Below are 19,340 nucleotides of genomic sequence, written 5' to 3'. Positions count from 1 at the left end.
CCTGAGGAGGCTGGAGGACTTGTTTTAGCAACCTCTTTCTCTGTTTTTGTCAATTGGTACTTGTAAATCTAAGTTACAACCTGTGTGTAATTAGTGATGTATATGAGCATTATGGGTTTGTTAATACCTGGGTTCAGGTTTTGTACTTTTCTGAGTAATAGATGGTCATTTTGTTGAGCGCTGACCATAAAAATCATGATTTACAAGTAGTTTTGATCTCTTTTGCTACTTTATGTTCCAGTTAAGATTAAATTGTCTGTATATTACACTGTTTCAGAATGCTGCCTTCCAGTTTTGTGCTGCAGATCTTTCCAGTTTATCAAAACAAATATGTTTGTGAATAGTTTCGTAATTTGGTAATTCCTTGTTAGTCTAAAACACTGAAACCAGTAGGAGACAGCAATTTAACAATTAATTTCCTGAATATTGGAATTACCATCTAGGTTCAAGATTTTGTTCAGCTGAGCATGTTTTACACCAGTTTTTTGAAAGATTGCATGGTTTTAAACCTCTAGTCTTTTATCAAACTGCTATTAGTTTTCCTTTGAACTTTTCTTTTTCCCTTCTTTGTTTGAATTAACCATGGGATTTAAAGAGACTTTGTTTTTTAAGAAGGCAGAAAATGAGCAGTCCTTGAAATGAGATGTATGGAGACACTGGTGAAATGTCTGAAATTTAAAATAGCTCATTAAGAATTAAATTTATGAGAAGTGCAAGCAGATTGGAGCTACCTAACCAGACTTCTTTGATACACCCAACTCCTCCTCCCCACTTCATTCGCTTATCTTGTTTTTGCCTTAGCAAGTCTTCCCTAGATACGAGTGAATTCAGCAGTGTTTAGAGTACAGTTAAAAATAAGTAACACAGTTGAAATTAGTAATTAAAAACAACTAAACAAAACAGTAAATTGACTGTATTGTCACTACTTTGGAGACATGCCTGTTTATTGTGAATTATTATGCAGATAGCATTTAGAATAAAATGTATTTTAAAACATGATGCCTGCAGTTTTATCAGAATGTTTTATACCTGGAAAAACTTCCATTGTTAGAACTGGATTAGCTAATACTTTTCTATTTTAAATGGAAAAAAATCTAAATGGATAACATGATTTTGCAGTATGTAATTTTAATTGACCTATCAAGAGTACATTTCTGAACATTATGCACAGTGTATAGTAATTTTAGATACTCTCACAGTACCATGCTATTTCTTGCAATTGACTAGACAGAAACATGGTGGTTTGAGCTAGGGAAGAATCGAGTTTCAGTAGGAGCCTGGTTTGAAGAGTAAGAAAGTTGTATGTTTGTGCTGGGTTTGATCACTGTTGATTTAGTAAAGACTGATGTTCTTTTGCCTGGAGAATCATATTTGTAGGAGATTAATTTTGTCTGCCTCACAGTAAGGGCCACTTGGTATGTTCCGTTCAGGCTGTGTAAACCTAGGCATAAACTACATAGTTTTATTACTGCCTGTGCACCACTATTTTCTTACATTTTCTAGAGTGGTTGTACATATCCAGATTAACATATTTTGCCTCCTATTTTTTTTAACGGAGTGCTGAAATTGTTAGTATCAATCCTAATGTTCCAAAATTTGTTATGTAATGTCCTTTGCACTTGTGATTTAATTAAGTAATGCATGTTTACCTACTAAACAATTTACATAGGCTACTTGAGTTCATGCCCTTCCTTAAAACAGAAAGTTCCAAGACTTCGTTGAGATGTATTAAATGTTTCATTTTCTTTTTGCTGTGGTGGATGTAGAATAGTCCATTTATCTTCATTAAGGCATATAGCTTTAAAACTTTTGGCTCAGCTACATGGGAGTTATGGATGCATGCCCTCACTTGTCAAGATAAATGTATTATGCTGTAGTTCTCTTCCCCTTCCAGTATGGATATTGAAGTTGTACTGCAGATTTGACCACAAGTAAATAATTCTCCAAGGATAGAGAAGGAAAATGCACATACTCCTAGGAATATGTTTTCCAGAGCTAAAATTGACATTTTATAAATAATTTCCATGTTGCAAACTTCAAACTCACAATCACAGCAATTCAGTGATATGCATTTGGCATGAGTCAGTTTCAGTTCTTAGTGCTTTTCATTGGAAATGGCATAAAAAGTATGATTTCTTTGAATTTTTTATGTTGTGGGCTTGCAGGGGACAGAAGATGTTCTTCACTTGTAGTTGTCTAAGAGTGCATGGCAGCATAAATAACGAAATGGTCATAAACCTGAGCTGCACTTCTCTGGTCACATGTTCCATTTCATTTTTAAAGAATCTAGAAACAAACTAAGCACTTGATAACAGGTCAGTTGCAGGTGATAAAAGAGATTTTAGATGGGACATTACTTCTTTTTCCACACCTGGCATAACCACACTATCCTTTGGAGTTGTCTTTAAGCACTGGTATGTTTGTTCATAAACATATGGCATAAACAATACACTGGTATTCGAATTCCAAAGACACAATGCATTTTTAAAGATAGTCACCATATGCCATAGATTCTTCACTGGAAAAATATTGATGTTAGATTTTTTAAATTTAAATAATAAAGGCTGACTTACACTGAACTGAAGTTTACCGCTAAAATATAGTGGGACTTGAAAACCGGAGCTATTTCATTCAAGATCGTTTGAAAATTAATATTGGAAGGATTTAAGAATCAAGTGTATAAAGTACTCTTGAATTAATCTTTTGTTTGTTTGTTTGTTTTTAATACTCCACAAAGTTATGAAGATGGTTTTAGAAAAACTGATAATATTCAGTTGTTTTAAGTATCTGATAGTAAGAAACTGAAGAGTGATAGCATTCACACTTTCAGGAGAAGCTAAAAGAAGTCTGGCTACTAAATATCCTAAATTTTAATCAAGCCATTATTTTTAATAACGCTGTGGGGACTATAAGAGGCCAGATTTTTGTCTAGCTAACAATTGAGGTGTCCAGTACGTAGACTGTGAGTAAATTTTAATCATATTAATTACAGCTGTCCTGAAATTTACACAGGACATAATTGTAAATTCTCTTTCTAAAAATACATTCTGTGAACTCTAGTGTAGACTGTTGACCCCAGGCAAATGCTAAAAAAAGCTGTATAGTTATTGTTTTTTTAGATTATTATGCATTTTGAAGCTAAGACAGATGTACAAAAAGATGCAGTTTTTATTTTGTATTGGCAGCTTCCAAATATTTAGTATCTATTTCCAAGAACTGCAATTAGTAAAGCATCCATGGTACTGAAATCCACACATCCCACAAGCTAATTATATTTGCAAGGTCAGATTGAATACATATTTTCAGAAAAATAAAGGGTTATATAAATGTGTCTTCTACTTGGCTGTTATATCACAGTTTGTTGATCTGGAGTATAATGTGTACAATTCACAAATTTGTCTGATAACAGAAAGTGGTGTGTGATTGTGTTTATTTTACTAACCAGTATATTCACAGCAATCACTTCCAAATATCTCTCCAGTAAAGATGTGTTAATTACAAAACAGACAAGGTCTTCTATTATATTAAAGCTACTAACAAGAAGACAGCAGGAATCACACATGTAAATAGCATCATCAACCCCTATTTTAGTCCTCTGTTTTGATCTGTGAGTTGCGCATAGACCAAAGGTGCTATTAAAGACTCAGTATATGAAATAGGCAGCATTATATGAACAAAATTTATTCAACAAGAAAACAGACCTTTAACATGAATTTAACAAGCCTGAGAAATTATAAACTCTCATATGCTGCAGATTCATGCAGTGATAATAAACAAAAAAGGAAAGTAAGAGGTTTCCTTAAGCTAGCCAAACTGCTAATGGTTTTGTTATAAGCTGTCTGCTGTTGAAATGACCTCTGAAAAGTCTGGAGACACTTACACAAGGAAAAATTAAATGGTCAGAGTGGTGAAAGAGTTGCACTATGGAAGTGCATTAAAAAAAAATTACCTTTGAATTTCTGGAAAACATCCTAATAGCATAGACTTCTGGTTAACTTTTTAATGTCTTTCTGGGAAAGAAATTTAGCGTGAAGCTTGGAAACAATTTTTTACTAAAAGAGCTGTATTATATTATGTAGGTTATTTAAGTACAATGAAAGCTAAAAATTTTTGGTTGGGAAATACTGACTTTTAACAATAAAAAATATAAGCAACTGAGTCGTGGTTTGTACTGGGTTTAATTAATCCTTAGAAGTTCTTTGTTCAAAATACTGTGTCTAAAGTTTCCATCATAGAATAGGGGGTGACCATGTTTCTGCCATCAGCCTGCATCATTCTGTACTTCGAAATACACAAACATAGAGAGGAGACTTCAACTTGTACACACCTCCAAGTGCTCACTGGGGCTTTTTTCTTGGATCTTACTGTGGCATAATTAACACCTACTTCACCCATTGCTCATTAGTACACTGGACATTAATGAGTCTATTTATTTTTATGTAATCCTCTAAAGGCGGGACTGGTTTATGCTCGCTATGAAAAAAGCAACTACATTTCATAGAAATTAATATGTAGGATTTATTATTGTATTTATGTTTTTATTGTGTATTAGGTCTAAATTTAGCCTCCAGGTTGCTGAGCATGTTAGTTTCTTTAAGATGGTTGCTATAGTGATAGCAGCAAATTCCTTTAATCTTAGTGTAGTTAAAGTATTTAGTTACCATTGGTCATCAGAGTGCTGCTAAGACGAAAAATAGCATTTGCACATGTACTTTTTGTACTCCTCTGAGATTGTAGGAATTGTCATTTTATCCCTTGCAAAAGCATAATATTTGGTGTTTGTGATTTCAGTTTTTCATACTGTTTTCTGTTAGATTTATATTTGTTCTACTTAGGAAATACTTGCACGTCATTCCTTCAGGAGGACGGATAGAGAGTGCAGTGTATTCCCATGCAGCTTGTACCCGAAACATAATGGAAGTTACTTCTGATCAGAATCAGGATGTTTGAGCAATATTCAGTATCTCTCATTAATAATTCAGGAACTTGTTCTCATACTTTAATGTGAAATTTAACTAATCTGAAAACTAACAGAAATGTTGAATTTTCTTTTAATATTTTTTTTTTTTAATATGGCTGAAGCCATAAAACAAATCCAAGCTGGACAATGCCATTCTTTTTGGATAAGCTCAATGTTGTCTAGTAAAGTTCTCAGTTAAATTAAGGTCCAGAAGCAGGGCTGTTAGTGAGCTATAAAGCAACTCCTTGTCATTCTAGTATACTGCCAAATTCATGTTTCTTGCTCCTAAGGGTAAATTTTTGCTTGCTTAGTTTTTTTCCATTATCTAGCTAGTCTCTGGAGAACCAGTGGTGTGCCTTTTTTTTTTTTTTTCTCCTGCTTTGCTTGACTTTTTAATTTATACTGCCTGTTTATTATGGTTGGGCATTTCCAGGTGTTGATGAATTAGAGCATCTGGTTAAAATGGAATACAAAGATATATAGAAAAGCTTGTCACAAGTGTTCTAAGATAGAGAAAAATGGTAAAAATGAAAACAACCCAAATTACTACTTATGTTATGAGAAAGACTGTATAGATATATAGTAACTGTTTTAGATATTTTTGAGAATTCTTCTAAATGTATTTCCTTTTTTTTTCTTTTTTTTTTGGCAGCATGGGTATCAGCTCGCATACTTCTGCTGCATTCTAAATCTGAATTGTGGTTCTTTTATTGTTCAGAAAAAAAATATCACTGGTAGCTCACTTTAATTGGGTCACAACTGAACATTTTTAATAAAGAAGATCTTTTTAAGGAAGGTTTTCTGCATGCAATTTGAAAACATGGCATATGCAGGTGGATCTGGCCAGCAGCTGAGAGACCAAGCAATAGCCCTTAGTGGCACTCAGTCAGTCAACACCACTGTTTCACTTGGGTCTCAAAAGTAAATAACAACAGGTTAAAAGTTTGGGGGGAGGGTTTTGTTTACACCTGATGATTTTTTTGTTATAAATACTTGCCAATTAATTTCATTTCCACATGAAGGACCTTAATATTTTTCTTGTAATCCTAAAAGCTGCACATTATTTAGTTATTAATTTTTGCATAAATGGAGAAGAAGGTGCTGAAACAAGGTGGGAGACTCAGTGTCAATTTCTCTGTAGACTTTCAGTGACAGTGGTTGATTTCTTGTTTGTTCAACATAAACAAGGTTCAAGTCTAATTCCTCAAAATATCAAACCAGCCATGTAAATGCATCTGTTGTTGTCCAACTCGTAGTACGGAAAAGAAAAGAATAAAAATTATTATAAAAAAGCTGTTAAAAGGAGATTTAAGTTTATAACTCTTCAAACATATGCAGACAAGATGCCTGCAAAGTCTGCCTGGTACTGTTTTAGTGGATGTGCAAGGCTGCACTGGTTCAGTTAAAAGACTGGAACCTAAACAAGAATTCTTCTTGCAGTTATGAACCTGTGCTGGTCAGGACACAATAAGGGTTTGAGTGTATTGTTGCTATGTTCTTAGGTCTGTTTCAGCTCCAGTAGGTTTTGGTTAGGGGTGGGGGTTTTATTGCATGGGACCATGAATTTCTCTTTCCAAAAATTTTCATAGACAAATTTAGCACAGGGCAGAGTAAGAATCAGTGATGGGTTTACATTTTTTTGCCATAAAATAGCACTGAATACTGCCTGCCATGTACCTTTAAATCATAAATGACCTTGGTTTTCTTTTTCACTATTTTTTACTCCTGAGCATGACACTGACAAGGACTTTTTAATCCATCAGACAGTTTATAGACCCTTTCGTAGTCACAAGAAGCAAAAAGCATCTGACTAGAAGGGAATACATGGGGCAAGTTCCTTGCTGGCTATAATTTTGTTGTCATTTCAAGTATTGTGGTAGTATAATTGATGTGACAGGACTGGGCTTTAGACTTGGTCCCTTAGCTTGTGCTCACTTTCAGTTTTAGTCTCTCTCTGTCATTCATTTTGATTGGATAAGATTTAGGTGACAAACATATGCATAGTTTTGAAGCTTAGAGAAAGTGTACATAAAATTCAATGTTATATGGTGATATAATGTATATAAAACTTACAGCTCCATGGAAAAGGTAATAATTGGTGTCACTTTACAATACAAGGTAGTGTAGTGTGCTGATCACATAGCCAGCAGGAGGTTCTTTTTTATTAATATTATAATTAAATGATTTTCTGGATAAAGGCCAAAAACAGATGAGAGTTGATTGTGCCTTGTCCACTGTTGCTTGGCTCTATTAGTTGCATTTTCTAAAAAGAATTGACTTGACATCTTGTTTTTACAGGTTGTTATTGACGCCTTCAGATTGATCAATGCTAATATGATGGTCTTAGGACATGAACCAAGACAAACAACTTCAAATCTGGGTCACTTAAACAAGCCATCTATCCAGGTAAACCTAATGCTGATAGTCCTATAAATTGCAAGATTAATTTATCAATTTTGGGGGAAGGTACTTAAAACAGTAGGTTACAAATTATCTGTTGTTCTCTCTATTGCATTTTTTCCACATGCATTTATAATTGGTATAATTCATCAATGGACATGTATATGTGAGGGGTTTAAAATTGAGCCCTAAATTAGCTACCTAAGTGTGAATGCATGTGTTTAATGTGCACAGCAAAGATTCAAGTATAAATTTATGGAAATGCAAACTTTTAAAAGTGACAATTGATGACATAGCATGTGATGCAAGACAGGTGCTGTTTTCAGTCTTGCTGAAAAACTGCTGCTTGTCAACATCTCAGCTTTCTTCAAGATAAGTTACTCACGAGTAAATGATGGAAAAAGTTCTTTTTATTCTAATTTTATCGAGGTTCTTGCTTATTATGTAATCTAGATTAAATCTTGCATTGTGTCTTAAATAATTAATATCTGAGTTTTATTTAGTGCAGTAATTTGCTGAAAAAATGGTGCAGGAGGATATTCAGTGGATAAAATGGATGCCCGATTGGCTTCTGCTGAAATGCTTCTTTTGCATACATATTTGTATGAAACTTAAATATTCAGAGTTTGATTTCCGAAGTTGACTTTCACTAAAAAAACAAAAGTTTTGGTCTTCACTGAAGCAAGCCTTTATTTTGAGAAATAGCTTCTATCCTGAAACAAGTGTCCTCTGGAGCAATTAATGCTTTTATCCCTGTTGTTCTTCTGCCTCAATGTTTCTTTCCTTTAAAGAACCTTTCCCCCTTCCTATGTATTCTAAAGGCATGTGTCCTTGAAACCATGAAGCCCAGTTCCTCTGTTTTGTTCCATTACTTGAACAACAGAAGCAATATTTTGCTAGGTAAACTTCCAAGAAAAAAGCCATCCACTAGTCAGAGCAGAACTGAAATCATGGCTGAACTCGTGCTCTAGGAGAGCCATCCTATGGGAGGTGCTAGACCACCATGCCCTTATCTTTAAAAATACAAGTTGGGGGGGTTTTTTGTTACTAATACATTGAAACTCTTTGCTGTTGTTAAAAATGCTAGCAAAAAAAGCATCTTAAAATTGAAGACTGTCTACTTCAGGAGGCTGTGTTTTACTTTTGATTTTTGAACTGGTCAAAACTGCAAACAATAATGTGTATGAAATAAGCCGCTAATTCTCTTGATTGGATGTAGGCAAGCCCATGCTTGCACGTTTCAGGGCTTTTCTAACTGGGCTTTTCTAGACCATGTGTAATGCTTTCCCTTGAAAACCCCTGCAGGATTGTTCAGCTTCATTATTTTAAGATCACTGTCACTACAGCGTGGCATATTTTGGCCATGGGATTTTGGGTTTCTGTTATTAAAATGGGTAGTTTTTGTTTGTGTTGATTTTTTGCAAGCTGGCAATGAGCTGTTGCAAATGTCACTGTGAAGATAAAAATCATAATTTTAAATGATGCTCTGTTCCTAAAGCTGCAAGAGCTCTTACAGTGTTGTTTTGCTTTTATTTTAAGCCATGAATAAAATTCTGACCCAGTTGAGGACAGAAGCAAAGTAAATATTGATTTCAGCTAGGCTAGGAGCAGGAATTATAAGTCATTACTTAAAATCTCAGGAAGGAGAATAATAGAATAGTACATGCCTTGGCTTCTCGCCCTTTTTGTGTGTGTGTTTTTTTCTTGTTTTCCCTTACCAACAGCTTTTTTACAGTTTTTTACCTTTTACATCTCTTACATCTTTTAAAGGGTAGTTTTTGGAAGGGGGGAGGAAAGTGAGAGAAGGCAAACCTGTTTGTCAAATTTTAAGAACTTGAGAAAACTTCCTACATTTCTACACCTGAGTTTAGACACAAACACCAAAACCTCATATGCAGTCATTTTGAGTGAGATAAGAAAATGGCAGTGAAAATGACTTGCTAATAGTATCAACTATAAATTCCTTTGTTGATGATAAAATATGTGTTTTACAAGTTTAATTAAAATAAATTGCACAAGTAATGGTTTTATGTAAGTGCTAATTCTCATAACTTTTCAAGTACTTTTTATCTTTGTCTATGTGTTTGCAATAGAAATCTGATTAAAATATTTGTATGAAAACATTTTCAGCTTTCATACAGATGATTTTGTAATGCTGAAATATTAAGTTGCATAAGATGCAAATACACATTCATTTTGTTTAGCTCTAAATATATATTTACACATAATTAGGTGGAATGCTTGAAACAGAAGTATTTATCACTAATTCAGCATGCTTTACACATGATTTATTGTATCTTGGTTGTAAGTGTATTTTTCATATGTGAAATTTTATTTGAAAATAGACTCTATTAGTTGTGATGAGGATTGGTCATAGTGTTTTACCTGCCCAAAAAATACAACTCACACTTACGTCATAAATGTAAAAGGAAATATCTAATCTGCATGAGCAAAATAGAGAATACATGCATACAGTTATCGTTAAAAATAATCCAGTTGATCAGATTGTATTTGCAGAGGGCATAATTGTAGTCAAAAATGTGGTGTGTTTTTTTCTTCATTTACAGTTTAAAAATAAAATTAGTTTTAATATCCAAGGTTAATTTGATGCACATTGTCTAACTGTGGTTTTTGCTTGCTTCAGTTAATCCCTTTTCATGTTGTACCCTGGAGAATAAACTTGGGAATGTTGACAGTGTTTATAAATAAATAGATAGCAAATAGTCTTTTGTTTGTAACAGAATATTTTAATAGAATATTTTAATAGGAGTGATAACCAAATTTATTGAGAGAGGAAGGATTTGAGAGAAATATGTTTGTGCATATGTATCGGTCAAATGTTTGAAGGCAGTTACCATTTTTTCTTGTTATAGTTGCTACTGTGTGAAAAAAAATCCGGTTTAGAAATAGAAAGCATAACTGTCAGTTAATGAACACAAAAAGAGAAATAGAACCAGGTGTATTTACTTCATATCTCCTTTTAGTCTCTGTAATTTTTTCTTCATGTTTTTTCTTTTATTTGAGTGATGTTTAAAGATGTTTGTATTGAAATTAGCTTTCTCCTTCTGATATTTCTTCATTCCAGTGGTGGGTGATTTAACTCAGTCTCTCCCCTGAATTTTGCAGGCACTAATCCATGGACTAAACAGACATTACTATTCCATCACCATCAACTACAGGAAGAATGAACTAGAACAGAAGGTAATTGTTTCAGCTTTAATTCAGAGTACCAGGAACATTATACAAACTATTTAAAAATTTGTGGCAATATTCTGATTTCAATGGCTGTTACTTTCAGTAATTGTTTTAACTTTCCTGGAATAGGTGGCTTCTCTTTCAGAAAGCACTTGAATGTACAGTCATGGTGATGAAACTTTCCACAACCACATTCTAATGACCATATGAATAGTTTGACAACATTTTTGTCCACCTTATGGAAAGTTGTCATGCTGTTCTGCGCACCTAAGTTTGTCCAATGTTTCAAGTTTTCAGTGATGAAGCTGAAAGACATACTAGCTGCCTTCAGTTTTCACAGGCTGGAGTTCCTGAAGCTAAGAGAATTTTTAACTGTGTTTTCCAAAATGGAATGTATAATCAAGAGATGTTGGGTTATTGTTTGCTGTAATCCCTTTGACAGAAGGTACTTCCAGTTGGTATAATTGGAATTCCCCAAGACATCACTGAATATCAGGAAGCAGTGATATCCTGTATTTACAGAAGAAATACTATGGAGTTACTGACAACAAATGGGGTTTTTTGTTATTTTTGCATCAAACTTCTTCAGGTTACACGCAAAATCTAGCTTGAGAGTCTCAACCAGGAAAACAAAAAGGAAGAAAAAAAGCTTATTTGTAACCTACAGAAGTTAATTCTTGAAAAGCCAGATTCTGTCCTCTGTGAACCTTCTCTGATATGTATGTGCATTTTCATGGCCTTGTTAGGGTTATAAATTGATCTCAAAGCTTGTGATAAAATGGCCAGAATAGCTTTTTCACAGAATTCAGACTTTTTGAGTTACAAGTAATAAGAAAAAAACCCAGTATCAAATAGTGGAGGAATATGTATGCAAATTAAGGAGCCGGAAAGGGTGTGTGAAATGCGCAACCATTTTTAGTGCGGTATCAGACTTCCAAGACCTCACTGTTACTGAAAAGAGTAACTGATTCAACAAAACCAGCTCTCTCAGGAAATGTCCCTGAGGCTTCCAGGGGGTTATTGTTTCCAGTCAAATGCAACAATTTGGCAAATCCAGTCTTGTCTGAAGTTCCAAGTGTGTACTTTCATCAATGGCTTTATGGAAGTGACTAATTACCTTTACAAGTAGGAGAATAATCTTGACCAAGTTGGGAAGACTTTAATCTGTGAGGTAACAACTCTCTCTCACATCTTTCATGAGGCAGCTTCATACATATCTCAAACCCCCCTCGTGGTGGTGGTGATCTGTTATCTCCATCTGTGGTAAGAAGAGTACATGCTTCATGTATTAGATTAGGAGCTCATCACACCAAACCTTAATTTTAAAATCAAGATAGCCTAGCTAAACTGTCCATATGCAGTTTGCCTACGACTCCTTCTGTCAGTAGCTAAGATCTTGCTAACACAAATTATGACACAAACTTTCAACTCAATTCACATGTTCCAAAGCCAGGTTTCTTTGGAAGTTCTACATAGGATGAAACAGGTATTTTTATTCAGGTGATAGCAATTACAGGGATAACCAGTTCTCAAAAATATCTAGTAAATGTTCACAAATTGAAGGCAAACTGAAACTGTTTGCTGAAAAGGTCCTCCCTACAGTCAAGTGCGCAGGAGATCCACAAAATGCACTTCCTTAGTGCATGAAAATAAAGAAATTGCTGTTGTAGCTATTCCTTTGTTCTTTCAAGATTACATGAAAGTGTCAAGTAAAATCTTTCAAATATTTTTAGTAGTGCCTGCATTTATCACCATCAAATCTCTGCACATTTTATCTTATGGTTTTTATGCTTGTTTATTCTGTATGAGACAAAGACACACAAGTCATGCTTTGGTCACTTTCGAAGTTTATTTTATCATAACTGTCAGTTGCTTGCATACAGATCAGATAATCAGTGAAGCCTGTGTGACTACTTTATGAATTTAATCCAAGCATTAAAATATTTTTCAACTTTGTCAGAGGCCAAAAGCTTCAACTGTTCCTCATATGGTGGCTAAAGTATTCAATTTTCTTTTAGACCTGCTACGAGGCAATTGCGCGTTCTCAACCTGCAGCAAAAGTAACAAATCACAGAAAACAAATCTACATATTCCTGTCAAAGTAAATGTGACCCATGTTTTCATGCCTCATTTTCATATTTAGGATTCAAGAAGTTCAGTCTTTAAAAAGTATGTAAATTTATCTTCCACTCTAGCCAGAATAGTTGATCATTGTATTTTCTCTATTTAAACACCGACATTGTAGGTTCAGTATTTTTTTAATATTCTTCTTACTATAAATCAGTTGCCTGTCAAAGAGATCCTCATAGTATTCTGAAAGTATTTTATGGTGAATGCTCTAAAGAGGTTTTGTCTTGCAGATGCTGCTAAATTTGCATAAGAAGAGTTGGATGGAAGGTTTGACACTTCAGGACTACAGTGAACATTGCAAACTCAATGAAACAGTAGTGAAGGAGATGTTAGAATTAGCTAAGAATTATAACAAGGTATTCATGTCACATAATGATAGTATAACTGTAGCTGTGTTTATGAAGTGAAAAAATTAGTTGCTTAATTTCAGAAGAAATTGATTATCGCAAGATTTGTTCAGAATGACTGTAGTTCATACTAATCAGCTACCTTTGGTTTCTGGGTGAAGTTGCCAGATTAGCTCCTCAGGCATTGCCACCAGACTTTTTGCCCTAAACTTTTGCCAAAGTGTTTATTAGTTACGTGCTTTGCTTTGAAATGTGAGTAATCATATCGATTTTGTATTTTTACTTGGTGACGAGAATGTAAGATTTCTGTAGATCAAAATGAGCAGTTAGTCGTATTTTTCAATCCTTCAGTCAAGGACAATTTGATCACTGTAGCAGAGTAAAGGTTATCTATCTGTATCAGTGTAGTCGTAGGCTGTAAGTATTTAGAACACATTCCAGAGCCCAATTCAGTGTTTGCTTAGATAAGAAATTTGCTACTTGTGGTGTAAGTAAGAGGAATTACAGCTACTTGTACTGTTTTAATACTGACACATTTAGAAATATTTCTTACAAATCCTAGATGTCAACAAGCATTCTATTAATAGCAATCATGTCAGTATTTCTTAACAAGTATTGTTTTTTTCAACTCCTTAGAAGTCCTTAAGACCAAAAATCAGTATTACATTCACTAGTTAAGTTAGTGGATGAACTTTATGAAGACACTGTATTTGAAGGCAACATAAAAGCATCAAAATATATTAAAATAAATTACTTCAAACAGTACAAAAATCTATTGAGATCAAATGTCCAGTAGTTGAAATAGTGTAGATAATGTTGGGTTTGGTTCTGTTTTACTATTTTAACTGTTTTCAAGTATTTTTAACTATTGATACCGCTCCTTTAAGATTTTTGTGTGGTAACATTTTGGTGAATATCTGACAATAAAACCATTCATAAGTATTTTCCTTAATCTTTTGCACTAACACTCAGTATTTAAAACCATGTCTGCTGAAAAGCTGAAGTACCTTTCCTTTTGACTTTCTGAAATGTGTTGCTGTTTGATTTTTTTTTTTTTTTGAGGAGCAGAATTGTATTTTGAGAATCTGTGGCTTGGGGAAAAAGTAAACAAAATCTGAAACACTGACCTTTTCTGTGTTTCTTTCACAGGCTGTTGAAGAAGAAGATAAGATGACACCTGAACAGCTGGCAATAAAAAATGTTGGCAAGCAGGTGAGGTGTGATGAATTAGAGTGAGGTGGAATGATATGCTTCGTTCATTCTAAGTACTAATTTTTTACATGCACATAGGTGATTTTAGTTCTATGTGCATGATGTTCTCAGTGCTTCAAATAATAAATTTATTTTTGTTGAGCATTGTGCAAGGAGCAGGGCCTTTGACAGTATATCTGCAAGCTGTGTTCTACATTTGTTTTTATTACATGCTGAGGAGCAGTGTTGAAATTCAGTAGTTTCCCTTTTCCTTCTTCATTTGTTTTAACAACTTCTAAGAAACATAAAGATATCCAGGTCTGTGTCAGAGAAACCCAAACTGTGGAGATTTAAAAAAATGGTGATCATGGAAACAGAGGTGAGGGGGCTGTGTCTGTACATTATCAGGGCTGAAGAGCCACCCCTGTCTTTAGTTCATGAACACACTGTCAGTGCTTAGCTCTCAGACACACTTGGCAGGTAGGCTGAATTCCTTTGTATTGGTGTTTGAGGAAGACTGTTTAGGACCACAGCTGAAACCGAAAACACCCACTCAATTCATGCCATCCCTTTACAATGTTAGGATATAACCTGTTTTTAAAGATTCAACAAAAAAACTATTTCTACGTTTGATTTCAACATAAAGGTTGAGGAAATGTACTCTTGTGAGGAAGAGGGGAGCAAAGCAAATTTGTACGAGCTTGCATTCAGGAAGGGCAATGGAAACAAGAAATAGCTTTTAAAATATCTAGTGTGTCCTTAAAGAACCAGTACTTATTGTATTGCTAGTAGCAGCAGAAGAATTCAAAAGATTCTGGATTGCTCTTATGTGTCAGCTTCTAGCAGCAATGTCATAACACATCTGCACTATTGTTCAGTCACTCATGTATTTCTGTAGCATTCAGAACAATGGAGTTTATGCACACCTACACATACATAAATATATACATATAAAATATGTAAGAAGGGTTGTATTTTAAGGGTTATGATGTCATCTCAAACAGAACTTGCACTTCACTAGTTGTTACACATATGTGAAAAAAACTCTATTTTGATACAGTTCTTCAAAAAGAATTTTTTTCCTGATAAAATTGTTAAGTTTTCTTTAAATTAAAAAAAAAAAATGGTTCAATGAAGTAATTTTCAAGTGGAGTTTTTATGCAGCTTAGATAAAAAGCTTCGTAAACAAGCAGCCACTCACAATAGGGATATTATGTTATTACATGTATATTTTGTTAGGGACAGAAAGAATATTGGAGAACTGTCTGATCTTTTTCAAGAGTTTTTAAGAAGGGCAGCATACACAGATTCAGTAGCCCTCTTCTATATAAATTTAGATGAGTTCATTACATTTTGGCAATAATTCCATCTTTTAAAGAAGTTACAATTCCCATGCATGATTGTCTTCCATATTTTAATTTCCTTACACACAAGAATTACTACAATAATACTATAATAAAATTTAGACATATTTTTGAGGTAGATTGAATATTTTTTCAGTATTTGGAGATGAATTATTTCATATCAGTGGTGAAACTGAAGAAGTGCATGGGTATGATTTTCAACCAGAAATAATCTTATTGTTGCATGCAGATGCCCACAAATGCCTACATCAATTGAGTAATAGTGCGTGGGGATAATGTAGTTTCAGAAAACTGCTCAGGCTTAACATTCAATTCCCAAGAGCATTTGAACAGGGCATTGTTCATGTTTCATGTTTTTATGGGTATAGATACACTAATTTTCTTCAGTCAGCAGTCAACACAACTATTCAAAGACTGTGTTAGATGATGCTTGAATCTTTGCAGGATTAGAACACATATTTGTGCAAAGATGTGAAAAGAAATTGCAATGTACCAGGACTAAGATTAAAATATTTGCCTTAGTGACATGTATAGTAAAATTCACATGTTGTCTGTTGTTCTTAAAACTAACTCAGAGCTGCCACAGTTACTCTTGATATGCTGGATAGAAACTTACTTCCTAAACCTATCCTCAACTTAACTGTTAGTATGAATTAATAAAATTTTGTTCATGGAAATTCAGTCGTTTGCTAGGTCTTCCTAGAGTGGAAAATTTAGGAGCATTACTGGCCTGGGTTCATTAACTCACAGACATCTTAAATGGACTTGAAGTAAATGAAATCTTTCAGAGATGTGTTTCAATCATTCCTCTCATGGCATCCTTTTTATTTCAGGACCCTAAACGTCATTTAGAAGAGCATGTGGATGTGCTGATGACCTCAAACATTGTCCAGTGTTTAGCTGCTATGTTGGATACAGTTGTATTTAAATAACTGATTTACTGTTTGTGATATTTTCTGTGTGTATTTGTTTATTGTTTCTAATACTCACAAAACAGAGACTGTTGAGGCTCTATTTGATTAAACGGAGACATCTGACTTCATTTGCAATGTAAGTGCAGCACTATAACACCTCTCAGTCTCTAATTGTGCATTTGCTTCAGTTTCTTTATGTCAGGGCCCTCACTGATTCCAAAGCATTCAAGAACACAATGTGGGAAAAAAGTAGTACGTTTTCATTTAATATTTGGGGGGGGAAATCAGTAGTACATATATATTTTGATTGCTGCAACATAATAAAAATACATTTACAAATCTGTCTTAAGTTCTGGACAGTGTTTTTTTGAGAAAGGACAGCAGGAATTAACAAACTAGAAAAAGTGTTAGTAAACATTTGTTTCTGCCCACTGTAAAACTACTGAGATTGCTAGGAAATTGCTAGGAAAGCAAAAATTCTCTACTGGAATTTGGCTCCCATAGAGTACCAGTTACTCTCATGGAGATTAAACAAAAAAATCATAGTGTTGAATTCTGAGGATGTACAAAACCAACAATGCTGAAAATTCCTCTCTCAGTTCCCTTTGAATATTATTCAAACCCTGATGTCTACAGAAGACAACTGACCTTAAGGAAATTAATTCAGTTGCTGATAACTGAATCACAGAACTCTCACAAGCAGTGTCATAAATATCAGAATTCTGAGAATAAACATTAAAGTGACAGAGGCTGTTCTAGGTTAGATGAACCCACCCTCCTGTGAGAGAATGTACATGAGATGTCCATTAATATAAATATATGGAAAAAGTCCCAACTAGAATATGACATTTAAAACCATTTCCACTGACTAGAGAAGGAAAAACTTGCAGGAAGGCAAGTGGTTTGACTGCTTGGTTTGAAGCAGGCAAAGCCAAGTATCTGGATTTGGGGAGTGACTCTGGGTTTTGGGCAGGGACTGATTGGAATTTTTCATTAGGGTTGTTTTTTTTAAATGTTGGATGCTGATTAGGCTGATTTCATTCTTTTGTCTGGGCAGAAGTTTTCTTTTTACTGTTGGTTTGGGGTTTTTTTTAATGAACAGCAACAGTACTGGCAGGCAAATATTTCAAAGCTATCTAGATCTCTTGTTAAGACAAGTTTTAAAAATTCGACTTCTTATTTGCATACTAAGGAAATAACCCATAAAATTGTCTTATTTTCTGGCTTATGCCAATATTTACTTATACTTTACCATTCAAAGATTTTTCTTTTGTTTGAAATTTCTTATTGAGGCCTTTTAATTTACTATTTTAGACTAACTCTCTCTCAAAGTATATTTAGCGTGCACTTACTTCAGAGGGAAACATGCAGATTTTTGCAGCTGCCCTCCTTATGGCCTTCCCTCTGCCCCCACAGTAGGCAGTGGAATATCAGACTGGGAAAATGGAGACATACCAAACCACATTTGCCTGCATGTAGTTAAATGGAAGTTCTTCCTGGAGATTCCCAGTGCAGACCTGCGGGTGGTTGAGGAGGGCTGCGTTCGGGCCTCGCCGTTGCCAGATGCGCACGCCCGGGGTGAGATGGGGCAGGAGCTGATCGAGGGACGTGCCCTGGGGCTCGTCTGCCAGGGGGACTCTGCATCCCTGCCGCTCTCTACTCCCACACACACGTGTAACACCACGAGGGAGACAGAGTTTGGCAGGTCGTGGGTAACATGGCACTGCAGAACAGGAGAGGAGCTAGCGCAGTGCTGCAGTGTATACATGCGTGAGAGGCTGGTGTAAGCAGGGAGACAAACCAGTGAGTCTTACATATTCTAAATTAATTTTGACAAATGTACATCTTGCAGAGGGTAGCTGAAGGGAGTCTGTTGGCGACGCAGATCTCCCATAGTATAAGCTTGTGCTGTGGTACCCTGCTTTCTATTCACTTCTCAGTTTAACTTGAAGGCACAATTTTCCATTTACCAAGATGTTACATGAGTAATAAAAAGGCAGGTTTTTGGGGCATCCTTCCTTGTTTTTGTCCAGTGCTTTAGGAGCTACACAGAGGTTTTTGAAGAATTGTGTGTATGCTGTAACCTGAAAAGCAGCAGCCCATATACAATGTTGGAGGAAGAAAGATTTTCAAGCAGCCACCTTCTGAGACTCCAGCCGCAACGGAGCAGACCTTCATTAGCAGCATGACCCCTTGTCACCTGTCAGCGCGAAGGACGGGCATATTGTATTAGCAAACCTCACTCCATTCTATGACGATTCTGTAACACCACCTGCCATTGCATATCCCCCCTATTATACCAGTTTAGGAGTTGTGCACTGAAGATTTTTGGCATATATTAGCACTTCCATGTGATTGGCAGTATACCACTGAATTCATTGCAGCTCCACATCTATATGGCTGTAGCTCTGTAATTCAGGGCAGCGTTTCCGAGGGTTTATCTGCATTTTGGTCCATCTCCTGCCTGTATAAGTCCATTACCGTTCTGTTGTTGCAAACAGGGAAAGGGAAGGGTGAGCACTGGTGAAACAAGTGTCAGAAACATTAGTTAGAACTGATAATAATGAAGCTGTTTTCTTAACACTGAAAGAAGGTGGTGTATGGAAAGTTGCATGTGCTGAACCGCTTGAGTAGAACAGTGAACTGCTTGCTCTTTGCTTCATAAATTATGTTATTAGAATAATTTCCTTGCAGAGAGTGTGTGTATGTCGGCATCTATGAAATACCAAATAACCGAAGTAGCTCATGGTCAAGCAACAGAAAAATAAATGGCCACGGGATTTGAGAGTGTTGAAATACACATTCTGACAAGTCATCCTGGTTCTAGTCTTCTCTGGAT

At 35.1% G+C, this 19,340-nt stretch overlaps 1 protein-coding gene across 3 annotated transcripts in view; it reads left to right on the top strand.

Moving 5' to 3' along the window:
• Nucleotides 1–19,284, top strand: part of PSMD14 (proteasome 26S subunit, non-ATPase 14) — a 49,462-nt gene extending 30,178 nt beyond the window's left edge. For all 3 annotated transcript variants that reach the window (XM_066190067.1, XM_066190065.1, XM_066190064.1), the window contains 5 exons: nucleotides 7,259–7,366; nucleotides 10,487–10,561; nucleotides 12,916–13,041; nucleotides 14,182–14,244; nucleotides 16,421–19,284. In XM_066190067.1, the coding sequence (XP_066046164.1) occupies nucleotides 7,259–7,366; nucleotides 10,487–10,561; nucleotides 12,916–13,041; nucleotides 14,182–14,244; nucleotides 16,421–16,519 (471 nt within the window). In that variant the 3' untranslated portion in view covers nucleotides 16,520–19,284. The remainder of the gene's footprint in view (nucleotides 1–7,258; nucleotides 7,367–10,486; nucleotides 10,562–12,915; nucleotides 13,042–14,181; nucleotides 14,245–16,420) is intronic.
• Nucleotides 19,285–19,340: the final 56 nt, after the last annotated feature.

Source organism: Chamaea fasciata, unplaced genomic scaffold (assembly GCF_029207755.1).
Source record: "Chamaea fasciata isolate MVZ Bird 193981 ecotype frontalis unplaced genomic scaffold, bChaFas1.0.hap1 SCAF_8, whole genome shotgun sequence".
Lineage (NCBI taxonomy): Eukaryota > Metazoa > Chordata > Aves > Passeriformes > Sylviidae > Chamaea > Chamaea fasciata.
The sequence above is the reverse complement of the archived record's forward strand: the minus strand, read 5'-3'. Positions and strand labels throughout refer to the sequence as shown.